Source organism: Sturnus vulgaris, chromosome 26 (assembly GCF_052056855.1).
Source record: "Sturnus vulgaris isolate bStuVul1 chromosome 26, bStuVul1.hap1, whole genome shotgun sequence".
Classification (NCBI taxonomy): Eukaryota; Metazoa; Chordata; class Aves; order Passeriformes; family Sturnidae; genus Sturnus; species Sturnus vulgaris.
In genome coordinates, this window is record NC_142268.1 from 5,120,173 (window position 1) to 5,136,194 (window position 16,022).

Here is a 16,022-nt window from a genome sequence, read left to right on the forward strand (position 1 = left end):
TGGGTTTGTGAATGACATGACTGCTCCTTGAAGAGAGTTGGGCTGTAATGTTTAAGAAGGAAATAATTAACCTCACCAAGGAGAAAGGGTGAAAAAGGCCAAAGTTAGCAACAGTGTCTCAAGCTTATGTTGCCCAGGATTCTAATTATGTGGAGGCTTTTGTAAGTGAATAGAAGACAATTTTTGTGCAAAAGCTGGTTTCTGATATTTAATAGTTTCTCCTTTTCATTTGGCAAAATTGGAACGAATATTTCTAAATGAAAAAATTTTTTACAACCTGTGACTTCAACTTGAAAGAATTTTGCCCAGAAAATGTTTTCTTTATGTGCAATTAGAGAACAGTTCAGTGATGTGAGTGGGGGTCTGAGCTATGTTATAATTCCTAATTCTGTGGCAGGAAATATCAAGAAGGAGAAAAGGGATGAGATGACATTTTGAGAGACAAATTAATTCAGTGACATGAATTGTTGGTATAAAAGGCTTTTGTGTAGAAGGCTGCCCTGGGAAGCCTGGATTTTAAGGCTGTAATTGGAATTTGAGCTTGGGGACAGATCCTTAGTCAGGAAAATCAACACAATTGCAATTGGGCCTGGTTAATTAGTTCTCTGTAATAAAACAGCTGTAAAAACAGGTGTACATCTGGTCCTTCCTTCCTTCCAGCCAGTGAATCCCACTCTCCCTGAGAGATTGCAACAGCTCAGCCATCCTGTCTGCAACCTGACAGCTGGGAAATCCATTTATGTCCAACTTGGATTTTGAGCTCTAGACAAAAATTCACTTAATCTTAGTTTTTAGATGAGAACCCAGTAGTAAAATAAAAAGCAATGATTAAAAAAATAATCTCTATAATAAGGAAAACAAAAGCTTTCTGGAGCACAGCCTGGGAAGGAAAGAGCTGCTGGCCAGAGGGTTCAGTGTTATGTCCCATCCCTACTGCATTCTCACCAAATCCAGTGTGCTAACACCTGCTCACCTCCCTAGCTTTCAAAAATAGGTGAGCCTGGAAAAATGGGAGCTATAAATCCTTCAAAGCCAGCCATTTAAGACAGGGCAGCGAGCTCCCAGCTGTGTGTCCTCAGGTGCAGGGAGGAGCTGGCTCCGTGCCCCAGCAGCAGATCCGTGCTCTTTGGGTGGCTGCTTGGAGTCCACAGTCTTCAAAGGATAAGAATTTTTCCACTTTTTGTGCCAAGTAAGGCCTTTATCTTGCAGAGCATCCACATTCGACACTTAACAATGTCAGTGTTTAGCACCAAAATGCCATTCCTGGGAGCAGGAACGCTTTTATCTACACCTGGCAGATGTTATAGTGAATTCCTGTCTGATCCAACAGGGCTTCTTCAGTCACTTCAGTCCCATTGTCTTTGGGATGCAGGTGTGAGGTCTCAGCAGAAGGAAACTTGTCTTTGTTGCTCATTGGGTCTTGCTGCAAAATGAAAAGAGCACAGTTTTAATTTCTGGAGTGAGCAGGTGCCTTGTGCTGTCCTGCCATGTCCCGTGACCCCCTGCCTTCCCACCATGCCGTACATACTGGGGGTGGCTTTGGGGCAAAGTCCTTCTGGCAGACGTGTGCTATGATGCCAGCAGCCAGGGCGTCTCCAAGGACGTTGGTCATGGTTCGCAGTCGGTCCCTGCAGAGAGACAGCGCCAGGATGCAGGGGGTGGCCATGGCCAGTGTGCCCAGGCTGTTGATGGCTTTGGAACAGTCAGCCCTCATCCTGAATGTCCCTCCCACTGGTGTTGCCAAGTGCTGTTTTGGTTTTGCACATGCAGAGAGGAAATGGTGTCTATCGTGAGCCCCGTGCTGGGGCAGCATCTGTCTCACCCTGCCTGTGTGAGCAGCGCAGGGACCTGCCAGAGCCACCTCCCAAACTGGGACAGGCACTGTTGTGCTAAGTGGAGGGAGAGCTGCCTCAGCAAATCATAAAACTCCTTGAGATGCCTCTCGAGGAAAAATCCTGTAGATCCAGCCACTGCTCCTCTCTTGTCTGCCCAGACACCTCTCACATTAGTAGAAGGTGCCAGTGATGCTGGGTACCCTGTGATGCTGAAAGGCTGAACTGGTGTGTTAACCTTCCTTCCCGGGGGAAAGAGAAAAGCAGCCATGATCCTTGGCACTGTTCCTTCTTCTCCCTGGGGGGTGAGTACAAACCAGCCACCCATGCGTCGGTTCTGTACCTGGGCATCTGCTCTCTGTGGTTTCTCACCTAATGACTTGCTTTGTTTTTATCTTAGTACTTTGGAATGGCACATTTCACGAGCTGTGTGTTTATTTGTCAGTGACAAGTGTAATCCAGCATCAGTTTCTGTCTCAAGAGCAATCTGGTTTCATCCATCCAGATGAAGATACATCACCATACACTGACCCTGGGCACCGCCCATGGCAGTGCCTGGAGAGCACTTACAGAGCCCAGTCGACGGCGATGATGAGGGTGATGTCCTCGGTGGGCAGCCCCACGGAGGTGAGCACAATGACCATGGTGACGAGCCCGGACTGCGGGATGCCAGCGGCCCCAATGCTGGCTGCCGAGGCCGTGATGCTGCAAAGAGAGGGCGGCTGTGCAATTCAAACCAGCATGTTTGCATGGCAGAGTTACTGCTGTGTGGAAGGACTGGTTGGATCTGACTTCCTCCACCTTCCTGTTCCCAGGTGCTATCACAAACTGCTCTGTGCACAACAGGGTCTGCCAGCGAGTGCTGTGGCTCTGTGCTGCCCTCTGCCTTAAGGGTAGGGATTTCCTCCTTAAAATTGCTAAATATTTGCAAATGTACTTAATTATTATTTAGTTACATGCTTTATTTCCCTGCTTATGAAATATCCCATTCGTGAAAGGGAGTAAATGACACCTGCACAAATCCTTCTGTGCTCAGGTCTGCAGAGCTGACCTGCTCCAACCACATGTCTGTGCAGCTACAGGCAAAGTCCTTGACTTGCAGCAGATTCTGGGGTGTGGAGCTAGCCTAGCTTTCCCTGGCACACAGCATAGGGACTGGGACATGCTGCACCCTCCCCTGCTCCTCAACTTCCCAGCAAAGGTCACTCTGCATTAACAAGATCTCTGCAAATGGGAAAAATGCAAGAGGTTATCCTAATATCTGTAAATAGGAATAGAGAGAAATAATCTGGCTGCTGCAGAGAAACTTTTACCTTATAGTTATGATTTGTCCCAAATCCAGTTCATACTCATTGACCTGGGCAATGAAGATGGCAGCGACGGCCTCGTAGAGCGCGGTGCCGTCCATGTTGATGGTGGCCCCGACAGGGAGCACGAACCGCGCCACGCGTCTGTCGATGCCGTTGTTCTCCAGGAGACACTTGAGGGTGATGGGCAGGGTGGCTGAGCTGCAGGACAAGAAACAAGCAGTGATTGCTGTTTGTGTTGAGCTTTGTAAGTTGGAGTCGGTGTGATGGGAGAAATACCAGCCCTCCTGAGGGTGGATGCCGCAGTGTTGCATAGATTGCTGTAGCAATCAAAGTCTCTTCAGATCTTACCACCTGGGGAATAGACATCAGCAGCAAAGTGAGCTGCAGGCTGAGAGAGAAAATGTCAGAATATAATTTCAGTGGCTGAAGACACAACTTCAACCACCTGTGTGCCATGGCTGCAGCTGTTGAACATCCCTGGTGCCCACGTTAACCCTGCAGTACCTCCTGCAGTGTGGCACAGCGTGTGCCAGCACTGGCTGCGCTGGGGTCCAGCCAGACCCCCATCGTCCTCACCTGTCTGCTCCATGAGGGATGCCTGCCTCAGCTTCTGCATCCCTGACCTCTCTCTCTTGTTTCTGTCTAGCATGAAGATGACAGCAGTCCCACAGGAACTGGGATGAGGAATAGAAGAGAACAGATTGAAGAAAGGAAACCACAGAAGTCAATTGGATTGCGACGTACTCAGAGATGGGGACTGCATTTGGGAAAGGCTCTGGATGCAGAGCAGTGGCCCCAGCCCTGGGCACAGACCATGGGGAAGGGACAAGGAGCAGGGTATTCCCTCTGTGACAGTTCTCCCTCCCTTAGCTGGCTGCAGAGCAGAGGGAGGAGAAGCCTGATGGAGACAGAGCTGGAGATCAGGTTCAGGAGGAGAGGGTCGTTAAGAGTCATTAAGAGTTGCAGAAGCAATGGTTGCAGCAGTGGGCACTGGGGAAGGGGAGGCACAGTCCAGGTGGGTTTATTTGGATTATGTGGAGAAGCAACAGAGAGGCCAGGAAAACCCTTTACCTGGTCAAATGTGCTCCAGGAAAATGTTTGAATTTGTGTGTCTTTAGGAAAGGATGGTGGTTTATAATGTGAACTTTTTTTCATTGTTATAAGGAATGTATTAAAATGAAAATAGAATAGATAAATATAATCTAAAATTATTAAAATATTTTAAAAGTAGGCAAGATTTTTCTGTGAATGAACTTGGGATACACTGTAGTTGATTTTAGATTGTCAATAAAGCGTTCAGAAGATCTTTTGATGTTTCCAGTTAAATTCCAGGAGCATGACCCCATGCAGTTTATCAAGCACCTACAACAGTCCTAGTTTGAATTCATGGAAAGAAAATTGCAGCAATAGAATGAAATTTTTGTGCACACACACAAAAAAACATTGCTGGTTTGCTCTGGGAAAGCCCTGGGAGAGGGTGAGTGAAAGAGCACCATGAGCTGCCCAGGTCTGCTGACCAGGGCAGGGCTGAGCATCTGCTTCCTCCTAAAACCAGGAGCATTCTCACTTCAAATACTGCTGGAGCAGTTTTCCTTTGAGTTACACCTGTCCTCCCAGAGTTCCCCTGCCTGGACACTGACACATTTCCCTTGCTAAACCAGATCCCTGCTCTGCAGTATCCGCAGGTTCCAGCCACGTTTCCCTACCTGGAGGATGTAGCTAAGGCGATCAGCAAGGCTTGCAGTATCCCCTGAATGAAAGCAAATGGGTTTTTCTTGGTGATGAGCACAAAAAGCAGAGGTAAAAGGATGATTCCATGCAAGGCAAGCCCTGACACTACTGTAATGACATACAGTCCCAGCTTCTGTCCTATAACTGATGGATCTTCCATCTCCAAGATCTTTCCAGCTATGAGAAATACAATGCCAAAGGGGAAGTACCTGCAAAGGATAAGCATAAAAAATTATGAGAACGCAGCAATCACTGTAGCACTGCAGGATAGACATGGCAGTGTTTGGTACTGTGCAGTACATCGTACAAAAACAAGTTCAGTGCTCACAACAAACATTTGCAGGGTGACTGGCATCACCATTAGGTAGCAGGAAAGAAAATCAATCAATCAATCAATCAATCAATCAAAACCAGATTTACCAAACGGCCATCGAGACAATTTTCATAACTGCTTCATTCAGACACTGGCACACGTTGACCAGCGGGGCTCCTCGCTCACCCATTTTCCCCAGGAGAAGTCCTGCAAGTGAACACAGCAGCTTATGTTACCTGGGAGCACCACGGGAACAGCAGCTGACAGGCCAAGTGTCTTAAGGGTCTGGTGGCCTCAGAATGGGGGTCACCAGGCAAAACCTGATTTAGTACTGGTTGCCATGTGCTCTTCCCAGTCACAGCCACTCTCTATTCCAAGCAAACACAATCATCTGGCCTTTCTCACAAAGCCCCACCAGACCCAAATCCAGGATTTGGACTCTTCCTTGCACAGAAAACAGATAAACTTCACTGCTGCTCAATGCTGGAAGAGTAATTTTCTGGGGTGGATAAACTGTGGATTAGCTGGATTAAGTGGATATCTGGATTCCTATTTGGTAATACAAGAATAATGAACTCTTGAAATAAAAATGGAATTTTTTAAGGATAAGGTGTGGTAGGGTTCTCTGTAGCTGAGGATGTGATGCTGTGCTGCATCCCTGCCCTGCTGTGGAGTGAAAGGGGCCCCTCCTGCCACAGTGACTGGACAGTGCTCAGGGCCCCAGTCCCTCACTGGTTCCCTCATGGGCTGGGCTGTTCGGGGTTGGCTCCCAGGCTGTGCCATGGTGGTGACAACACATGTGGCTGTACAGTGATATGTCAGGAAGGATCTGAGCAAGTTGCTTAGATACAGGCATTAAGCCTTCTCTCCTAAGTTTGTTTTATTTCCTTTGATGTTGCATTAACCTAATCCAGCCTCACTTTCTGTTGAAGGAACACCAGAACAGAAATACAGGTTATGGTTGGAATGGTTAGAAGGGTTATAGTGCTGTCCTGTCTCCTAGTGTGAAACCCCACTGCTTTCACTGGCTGCGAGGTTTTCCAGGTACCCATCAAGCAAAGGGAAAAAGAACCTTTGAGTATTTGCCCATCTTGTTTCCAGCTTGGTGCAAGTCCTTCTTCCTGTGTTGGCTAAAATTAATTTTGAAGCACTGCACGGGTGTCTGTTTTATCTTGGAAAAGAAAAATATAGACAGCATCTTGTCCTGCTTATCCCTCTTCAGTCTTCAGGGTTGAGGACTCCAAGAGGCCCTTGGCTGGTGGTTGGATCTGGATCTCTTGCCTTGCTCAAAAGAGAGATGAGGTGGGTTCACATTTGCCAGAACTTTCAGAAATGAGACAAGGCTTGGCATGTTTAAATCTCAGCTCTGTGGATATTCGTCCAGTACTTGGTGGCCACAGCAGCTGCTTTGGAAGAAAGTAATTTCTTTTCGGGTCCTACAGAGCTGATTTCGGAGACATGGCCCAAGTAAGCAGACAGATTCCTTCAAGGATCTTGAAAGCTCTGCCCTCTCGTGGGTTTCAAAAGCAACAGAGAGGCCCTCAGTGACAGTGAAGAACTGTCAGAGCTGGGGTAGCTGTGTGGGGTCACCCCTCACAGCAAAGTCACTCTAGGTACCCAGCAGTGGGTGCTGCATGGACACCTTGGTCTCAGCCCCAAAACCCATTTAGTTTTGGTGTTGAACACAAATATACTTTGCTGGGAGCTCAACCAGCTTCCACCTACCCCACCCCCCAGCTGGCTGCATGGAGGAGGTGATCCTTATTTCCCAAGGCATGGGTCTGTGGTGCCCTGCCTGTCCCTCTCCTGTTTTCTGCCAGGCAAACCCAAATCAGCCTCTCCTCATAAGGGAAGCATCCTGTGGGTTTATGAATGCCCTTTATCAAGTTGCCCATGCCTGGTGCAGGTGATGCTCTGCCAGCCTATGGCTTTGTGGAGCTCTAATCCTGGGCAAAACATGGGAAGTGCAGGTGGTGGCTGGGGCTGGCTCAGGTGAGCTCCCACTGCCTCCTGACTCAGGCTGATCCCACTCCCACGCTGGCAGGGTTGTGAAGTGTCATCTTAGAAGAGAAAAGCAGCTTCTCCTTGCAGGTTTGGTAGGGCTGGGGGGGGGGGGCACATGTCCTGTGGGCAGGAGCTCAGCACCTTTCCTTGTTGTCCAAGGTGTGCAGAGGATGTTGGTTTTTGGGACAGGAGATTGCCAGAGACATCTTCTGGCTGTAGGGATCTGTCAGTGGGTCTGGCTCTGCCCAGTGTCGCTGTGGCCAGCTCCTCTGAGGTCTCCCATTTCGAACTGGCTGCTCTCTGTGGCTCTGACTGCAGCCCAGCACTCCGGTGCTGTGCTGACTGCGCTGCCTCCACACCTCAAATCCTCTAATTGGCTTTTTGGTTGCTTATACACAAAGTTCAAGCTCCTTGCCCTCACCTCTTAATCTACACATAATCCTGCCACCATACTCATCTCACTGCCTCCTACTCTTTTTCCTTCCTGATCTCTCCCTCCTCCCTTTCCCCCTCAGCCTTGCCCCCATGTCCTCTTACACTTTGAGGCAGCTTCAAGTTCCTCCTTTCAATGACTTTCTCCCCTTTAAACCTCCTCTCTTGCACGTGTCTCTCCACCACCTTCTTCCTTCCCAAAATTGCTACCAAGCACCTTTTCCACACAGGACTGCAAGCCGTTCAATGCAGGCTGCTGCCCTACTCCCTTCAGAAAGTCCTGTTGGGTATCCTCATATATTTGTAACCGCACCAAGTCTGACCCTGCTGTCGGATCCTGCCTGCTCAGGGGCTGAACACTCAGCATGAAGGGTTTGGGTCATTGTGATGAGCTGTGTCCCAGGCAGCCTCTGCAAAATTACACCTCACTCAGACTTCATTAAAAGGACTCCCCAGCTTATGTAATGGTTTGAAAACCCTCAGGACCCACACGTGGGCTGTGAAGGAAACACAGATTAAAACAGCCTTCCCCATGTCTACAGCTTTAGTGAGCTTCACCACGGGTGGTGCTGACAGGGGCTTTGGCATGAGCTCTGTGCTGGGTCCAGTTCCCAGGGACTGGGCCAATTAAAGCTAAAAGAACCTTGTCCTACATCTTTTGCTCTGTAAAGCATGTTGGCCGCAGCCGTGGCCACCCTGGGCTGCCCCTGGGTCCCTGGAGGAGCACATACCTATGGTTGCTGAGAAGATGACAATCCCCAGGACATTCATTTCATTGCTGGTCCCAGCCAAGGTCCTGTAGGTCATTTCAGGTGATGGTGTCAGCTCAAGGAACACAGGCCGATGGATCTCAGGGTTTTTGTCATCAGGTGCAAAGTAAATAAAATTGACAGGTTTTCCTGGGATCTTTGGAAAACCAGGAGACTTCACCACTGGGACAAGAACAGTTCGATACTGGAAAAGAAGCAAAGGAGGGAAGTTAGTGTGCTGCTGGCATGAGCTCCATCCTGCTCTCAGCATGGAGGCCAAGCCAGCCCTAGGCCGAGTGCTCCTGGAGGTTAAAGGTTTGGGTTCCAGGCAGTAAAAGGTTGGTGGAAACAAGGAGTGAGTCAGGCAAGAGGAGCTGTGGTTGTTGGCTGCAGACTGTGCTCAGCCAAGGCTGCAGAGCAGACTCGCGGTGTTGGTGCCCGCGTCCCTGTGGGATACCCAGCACAGAGCTGGGGCCTCTCTGGTGTCTCCAGCCCTCCTGGGAGCTTCACCAATGCTTTCCTAATGCCATGAGTTCACTTGTTTTCCCTGTCCCTCCACCCTACCTGGCCACTCGTCTGCCCCCTTTGAACACTCTACCTTCCCTCAAGCGTTCCTTCTTTGTGTCCCTTTCCTTGCCTGCTGCCTGCCCATCCCGGGGATTAAAAAGCTGCAGCACAGGAGTGGGATCTGAGGGCAGGGATGTGTCCTGCTTCCTCACAGGAGCCTGCAGGCACAGGGCAGGTACGGGGGTCCCTGTGAGCCTGTGCCCCCGGCAGCACCCTCCTGCCTTTGGGTGCCCATCCTGGGGGGAAGGGGAAGGGGAAGGGGAAGGGGAAGGGGAAGGGGAAGGGGAAGGGGAAGGGGAAGGGGAAGGGGAAGGGGAAGGGGAAGGGGAAGGGGAAGGGGAAGGGGAAGGGGAAGGGGCTCCTTTCCTGGCTGTGGGTGGGCAAAGAGGCTGCCCCGTGTGGAGCTGAGCTCCATCCTGGCTGCATGCAGAGGGGTCAGGTGAACTCACCTGCTGGAACGAAGCTTCAACCAGGTTAGAAGGAAACATATTTCTGTAAGAAACCAATGACACAGGGTTAAAGTGTGTTGTGAGAGCATAGGGAGCATCCTGGGAAGCACTTCTGGTGGGCACAATGTTCAGAAGAGGACATGCAAGCCAACAACAGGTTACGACAGCTGTGCAAGCTGAGAGCAAAGAAAGGTTGGAAGGTGAACGCAAAGCAGGACTGAGAACCATGTGTAAATTGGATTGGTGGAAAGCCTGAGCCTGAGATGGACATCTGCCATCTGCAGCCCCCTGCTCAGAGCCTGATCCAGTCAATCTAGTACCCCCAGAAATGGAGATTCTCCCCCAGCCCCTGGGTATGTACTGCAAGCCCTCCCAGGTAACCCCATCCCAGCCCTGGGCCAGTTCTGGGCTTGCCATGTCCCAGCTGGGGCTGCAGAGGAGAATCTGAGCCTTGCAGGGAACACGACTCTGTCTGATCTCTGATGCAGTGCATCTCTTTGCTGCTGGCTTTGGGAGAGCAGGGACAGAATGGCCAGAGGGGCATGGATGGAGGGAAATGAGCCCCGCATTATCGGCCTTGGAGATACCAGCATCTGGCCAGTGGTTGTCCTGTTTCCCTTGAGATCTCAGGGTCTTCTGGGAACTCAGAACCTTCCGAGATTTTGTTATCACAACCTTGGCTCCTGCTGAATTCCTGTGACACACCTGATTAAATCCAGTAACGCGTCGGCCGAGCTGAGCACCATTTTCCCCACAGTGTAGTTGTCCTTCTGGGCAGCTGCACCAGGATGGATGCTGACCACGAGGATGATCCCCACGGTCACTGCCATGAAGGTTGTCCAAAGGTAATAGGTGATGGTGATCACCCCCATCTTCCCGCAGGCCCTGGAGTCCATGGTGGCCAGCCCAGACATGAGGCTGCAGCACAGAACAGAGTGGTCACTGTTTGCTCCCCAAACTGAATAAGATGCACCTGATGGGCAAAATCTCCAAGGTGGGAAGGGTTTCCATAAGTTTTTAAACCAAAACCTAGGGGCGTCATTGAGCTCTTGCACATTCCTGTGCCAGTGCCCACAGGATCTCAAACCCAGGATGAGCCTGTGACAGCCCAAGCTGAGTTTTGAAGAGCAGGAGGCACCTCCAAGCCTCTCAAGGTCTGGCTGTATTTTCTGTTTTCTATAAAGGTTTTAAGTTTATACTCTTAGTGTGTTTATACTCTTAATGATGCTGCTCCTTTCTGTGAGATCCTGTTCTCTTGTGTCTCCATCGCCTCGTGAGGAGCAAAGGAAGGTACCAGCAAGGTTCAAAAAGTCCTGGTGGGGATGGACCCCATGCACCCAGGAGAGACCTGCAGGTTCAGATTTCATGCACACTAAGCTTTCCTAGGAAGTAACCCATAAGCTACTTCTCAGCAAAACTGGGCTAAAAATAGAGAGGGCATTACAGGCTGCCCCAGCAGGGAGAACAGTGCTGGTGGTGGAGACAAATTGAGTGCAGGACTGGGTTTGCTGAGGCCACACACTTGGAAGGAACTGCTGATGTTCTCAAGGACAGAGAGACCCTGACAAATGTGAGGATTGGGAAATTCCCAAAGGTGTGATGTTTAACAGGGCAAGTGTTGAATCCTGCCCTGGGATGGGGCAGCCCTGGATGCAGGGACAGGCTGGGAATGAGAGGCTGGAGAGCAGCGCCGTGGGAAGGGACCTGGGGGTCCTGGTGGGTGGCAAGTTGGATCTGAGTCACTGCTGGCAGCCCAAAGGGCCACCAGGCCCAGGGAGGGATTGTCCCACTCTGCTCTGCACTGGGGCAGCCTCACCTCCAGTGCTGGGGGCACCTTGGGCACCACAAGATCAGAAGGACCCAGAGCTGTTGGAGAGTGTCCAAAGGAGGGACACGGAGCTGGGGAAGCTCTGAGGGGCAGCTGAGGGCACTTGGCTCGTTCAGCTGGAGCAGAGGAGACTGAGGGGAGACTCCTCGGGGGCTGCAGCTCCTCCCGAGGGGAGGCAGAGGGGCAGGGGCTGAGCTCTGCTCTGGGCCAGGGCCAGGAGCCCAGGAAGGGCTGGAGCTGTGCCAGGGCTTGGCATGGAGCTCAGGGAAAGGTTCTTCCCCCCGAGGGTGCTGGGCACTGCCCAGGCTCCCCAGGGAATGGTCCTGGCCCCAAGGCTGCCAGAGCTCCAGGAGCGTTTGGACAGCGCTCTCAGGGATGCTCAGGGTGGGATTGTTGGGGGGTCTGTGCAGGGACAGGGGCTGCACTGATCATCCCTGAGGGTCCCTTCCGATTCAGGATATTCCAGGATTCTATGAAATGTGAGTGTTTGGGGGCTGTAGTGTGCCCCACTTGCATACAGACCCCCACTAATCCCTGCAGAACCCAGTCAAGCCCTGACCCTGAGGCAGGACATAACAGAAGGGCTGCAAGGGTCAGTGCCAGCCTTGGGGACACAGAGGGTGGCTAAGGTGGTGGTTAGCCCACGGATGCCATTCAGAAGCCACACATACAGGAGAAGAAGGGCCTTGGAAACTCAAGAGATCCACAAAAGCAACGCTGACATAGGTGGTGCTTTCCAGCTTGGGGCTTGAGGATCTCCAGAGCTCCATCCCCAGAGCACACCCAGTCCCCTCTGGGATGGTGTGTAGACAGCTCTTCACCATCATTCAGTAATCACAGAAAAATCCCTGGTTCTATCCAACATGAAAGAAAACTGCCAGGAGGCCTCTGCAGACCTTGCACTCACAGACAGGAGAGTGATCAGAGGAGACCACTCAGCAACTGAGCTGCAGAGAGGTCTGGGAGTGAAGGGAAACCCTCAGACACCTCAGGGACGGATGTGACATACAGACCTCTCGGCAAGGGCTGGTACTGAACAGGTCAAGTGTGGCCAGGATAGAGACCACACTGCTCTCAAAAATGAACCAGAGGCAATGGGACAACAAGCAAACTCTGACAAACAATAGAGAAATGACACATCCTTGAGGGAATAAGGACTTGATCATGTGTGTGTGTCTAATGAGCACATGCCAACTTATTGTTTGCAATATGTTAATCCATATAAGGTTTTCAAGACCTTGTTTACACTCCAGTAGGACTGCTGGCCCTGTTCCTTATTTCTAGATCTCTATGGGCCAACAAAATGGGGATTTGCAAACAGAGACACAGCACTGCGGAATGCTTATGTTTTTTACCTGAACTTTCTCAAATCCCTCTAAGGGAATCTGCTTTGAGATTCAACAGCCCATCACAACTGCCCACAGAGGTCCTGGCTTCACCAGCTGCCCAAAAGAAGGGAAAAACCCCAACCAGTGCAGGTGTCTGACCGGGGTGCAAGTGCCTACCAAATCCAGGTGAGGATTTGTCCCAGACTATTGCTGGGAAATCATGGGGTTTGATGGACACCAAGCCAGGGGATGCTGCTTGACTGCCAGCTGCTTGGAGCCAGGGTTATTCTCACCCCATGCAGTTTTGGGGTGTCTCCTCAACAGGGCTCACAGGGTGATCTTTTCAACATGAGGGAAAGATGGTGCTTTAGAGCAGAAGATGATATCTTACCTGGAGGTGATCAAGGGCAGGATCAGCATCTTCAGCATCCTCATGAGGAGCTCTCCAGGAAAGGAAAAATACTGCTTCTCCTGCACATAGAGCAGAGTGTGTGTCAGGTAAATGATTATGTGTTAAGGGCTCAGACTTGATCAATCTTCCTTTTTCCCAGCCAGACCCAGCTCTGAGCTTGCAGCTGCTCCTTGAGGGACTCCATGATACCATTTCTCTGCTGTCCCTTACTGGGAGTTGGCTCAGGGATGGGGAATACTGGCCACATGGCAAACCTGGCTGTAAACAAGGGAGGGGCACATGGGGTTGGTCCCCTCCCAAAAACATCCTTGGTTCTGTAGCCTTCTAGGGAATGGTGCACATAGCCCCATCACTGGCTCCTCCCAAAAGTCATGGCACTCATTATCAAGGAGCAGAGGCTTGGCTGCATCTGCTTTGGGGCAAAAGTGCCCCAAAGCTCTTGGCAGCAACAAAAGGTGGGAATATCTCAGATTAAAAGATGAGCTCAGGAAGAGCCCAGGTGTCTGGCCCATCCATGGGATAATCTTGGTGCCATGACATCTCTGCACCTCCTTCCCCCCTCACATGGACATGGGAAAGGGCTGAAGAGACATCCCCCAAAATCTGGATCCCACAGCCATGACCAAGGTGAGAGTGAGGGGTCTGTGGGACCAGCAGCCTGGCTAACATCCCTCCTTCCCTCCATCCTTATCTCTACCCCCCATCCATCCCTCCATCCCCCATCTATGCATCCATGCATCCAACCCTGATCCCCCTATTTCACTGTGCCACTGTAGAAGTGTCAGGGAGGAATCTGAGTTGGCCCCAAAACAAGAAGGTACTTTTGGTTACTCTAAAGTAGCCACCATCCCATGCTGGGGCTTTGAGGGGTACCAAGGCAGCTGTTCAGTCACTGCCCTGTGCTGTCCCTGCATTGTCCCAGTGTCTGGCCTGACCATGGCTGATGTCCCCAGAGAGCTCAGGCAGACCAGAGCTGTGATGGGCCCAGCTGGGTGCAAGGGGTAATGTCAGATCTGAACAGCATCTCTTTGCCAGTGAGTGTCTCAGTTTTGTGACACTTTCCCATTGCAGGGAGGAAAGCGGGAATCAGCCATCTCTCCAGCTCTCCTCCAGATTTTGTGACAAAAGTCTCTAGTGGGGACAGTCTCTAGTGGCTGCCAGGCCCACAGCAGAGCTGTGGCAACAGGGCAGGAGGGGGCTGGAGCAGAGGATAGAAAATAGACTTGATGCATGGCAGGAAGGGGTCTGGAGCCCCAAGATTTTGCCAGCCTCATGCCCAGCATGGGTGGCTGCTGGGCTCTCACGGGTGTGTGCACTGGGATGCAGGGAGATTACACCCAGCTTCAATTAAGTAATGAGATCATCCCTGCTGCGTTGATGCTGAAAGGCCTAATTGAAATGACAAGACTTTGCTAAATCCTAGTGGGCAACACAGGGATGTTCCAGCATCAGCTGAGCTCTCCTGGAGCAGCATTCCCCCTCCTGGGCTCAGCAGCCTGGCTGAGGATCAGGGCTGAGCTGTGGCCCAGCTGCCCCAAGTCAGAGGATCTCAGCTTGGTGCTGTTTCACAGTGTGATGCTCCTGGAGAGTGCTGAGCCAACTCTCAGTGCCTTTCTCGTGTGTTTTCTCCAATTTGTCACCAAGGCTCCTCACAGGAAGGTGACTCCTTGAAGCCCTTAGGCTCCCCACCTGTCCTCTATTTATTTGCTGGGTCCTTTCCATAGCATGGAAATGTGCTTTGATTGCACATAGCTGGGGAGAGTAATAGGAGGACTCCATCCCTTGAACCCCATGTCCTGGACCCCATCTCCTGGGCCCCATCTCTCAGAGCCCAATGCTGCTGGTGGTGTTGGGGGGAGCCTGTTTACTGAACATCTTAGCCCCTGAGTAAACATTCCCCCCTTTCCAATCCTCATCCCACCTCGAGGCTCCTGCAGCCCCACGGGATCCAACCCAGAGCTCCCCACTCTCATTGGAGGGAGGCAGGATTTGTCCCATAGCTTGGGCATTTGTTGGCACCTTCTTGGTGAAAAGAAAAAAGACAAAGACAAAAACAAAAAACAAAGACAAAAAGACAAAAAGACAAAGACAAAAGCCATGGGCAGAAACCTGCCTTGAGGTAGTTTTCTTGGGCTGGAGCCTTTGCTTTTGGGGCTGTGCCCATCTGGGACCCTTACTGGCACCAGGGCTTGCCCCCTGCCCCACTCCATCCCCCTCACTCCCATCACCATCCCAGCCAGGCTTACCAGGTCTGTCAGCTCCAGTGTCCGCAGCAGGAACCCCAGGAGGCATCCAGTGACAACAGAGAGCATGGAGAGAGTCAAGAGGCCATTTTTGTACCAGAACGCCCGTACCCACTTCCAGAGGCGCAGGAGGGCCGTGCACAGCGAGTGCAACACAGCTCTTCTGACCCACTCCCACATGGTTGTCCTCAGACACCCAGCTGATGCCCCTGGGAGCAGCTCCCAGCCCCACTCATGGCCACGGGCCCCTCGGCACCGATGGACCCCTGCTCTGTGCCAGGAGCTGAGTGCGCTGGTGGCTAATCCCCAGAACCAAAAGCTTCAGGGATATTTGGGAGCCTTTCCCATAATGGAAAGTGACGTCTTCAACTGGTTAATCTGGGCTTGGCATCCTGCCGTGAGGTGCTGAACCCTCCCAGTTTAACCCTCCAGCCCCTGGGATGGGGGCCAGTGTGCAGACTGAGAGGAGGGACTCAGAACTTCTTCCTGATCCAAAAGGATTTGGGTTCTGCCACCAGATCTGGGTCCTGCACTAGATTTGTGCTCCCCACTGGCTGTGAGTGCACCCTGATCCTGCTCCCATGTGTGAGGGCTTCATAAAGGCAGGGTCTGCAAAGGGAAACTGTCCCAGTGAATGAGAATTTCCCATAGCATCTGCAGACATCATCCCAACATCACCAACAGATGATGCTGAATATTCCCACACAAATATCTGCCCCAATAGATCTGACCTCCTGCCAGCTCTCCAGGGAAGCTGCCCCAAGGCCATGGAGTGCTGCTGGAGCACCTGGTCCATAATTCATGATATTTTAGAGTATTTCTCT

General features: G+C 51.4%; 1 protein-coding gene and 1 long non-coding RNA gene across 2 annotated transcripts; one reads left to right on the forward strand and one right to left on the reverse strand.

Moving 5' to 3' along the window:
* Positions 1 to 1,124: 1,124 nt before the first annotated feature.
* On the reverse strand, positions 1,125 to 15,378 carry LOC106857987 (excitatory amino acid transporter 5-like). Its single transcript, XM_014884372.2, has 11 exons — positions 15,202 to 15,378; positions 12,935 to 13,014; positions 10,093 to 10,305; positions 9,388 to 9,430; positions 8,354 to 8,576; positions 5,294 to 5,393; positions 4,849 to 5,082; positions 3,146 to 3,340; positions 2,403 to 2,537; positions 1,529 to 1,628; positions 1,125 to 1,423 (listed from the first exon to the last, which is right to left on the reverse strand). Exons 1-11 carry the CDS (start codon positions 15,376 to 15,378, stop codon positions 1,286 to 1,288), a joined length of 1,638 nt encoding a protein of 545 aa, XP_014739858.1. The 3' UTR covers positions 1,125 to 1,285.
* Positions 2,466 to 4,448, forward strand: LOC148221210 (uncharacterized). The gene is made up of 2 exons (XR_015808518.1): positions 2,466 to 2,725; positions 3,789 to 4,448. It is a non-coding gene; the product is annotated as an uncharacterized LOC148221210 (long non-coding RNA).
* Positions 15,379 to 16,022: the final 644 nt, after the last annotated feature.

What these genes read in the sequence shown, in the direction of transcription:
- LOC106857987 (XM_014884372.2), bottom strand. Translation starts at nt 15,378, where the DNA reads ATGTGGGAGTGGGTCAGAAGAGCTGTGTTGCACTCGCTGTGCACGGCC. An exon ending in GCGTTACTGGATTTAATCAG is followed by an intron (nt 9,431 to 10,092) that starts GTGTGTCACAGG and finishes GGTTTCTTACAG; the next exon opens with AAATATGTTTCCTTCTAACC. An exon ending in GCCTTAGCTACATCCTCCAG is followed by an intron (nt 3,341 to 4,848) that starts GTAGGGAAACGT and finishes CTTGTCCTGCAG; the next exon opens with CTCAGCCACCCTGCCCATCA.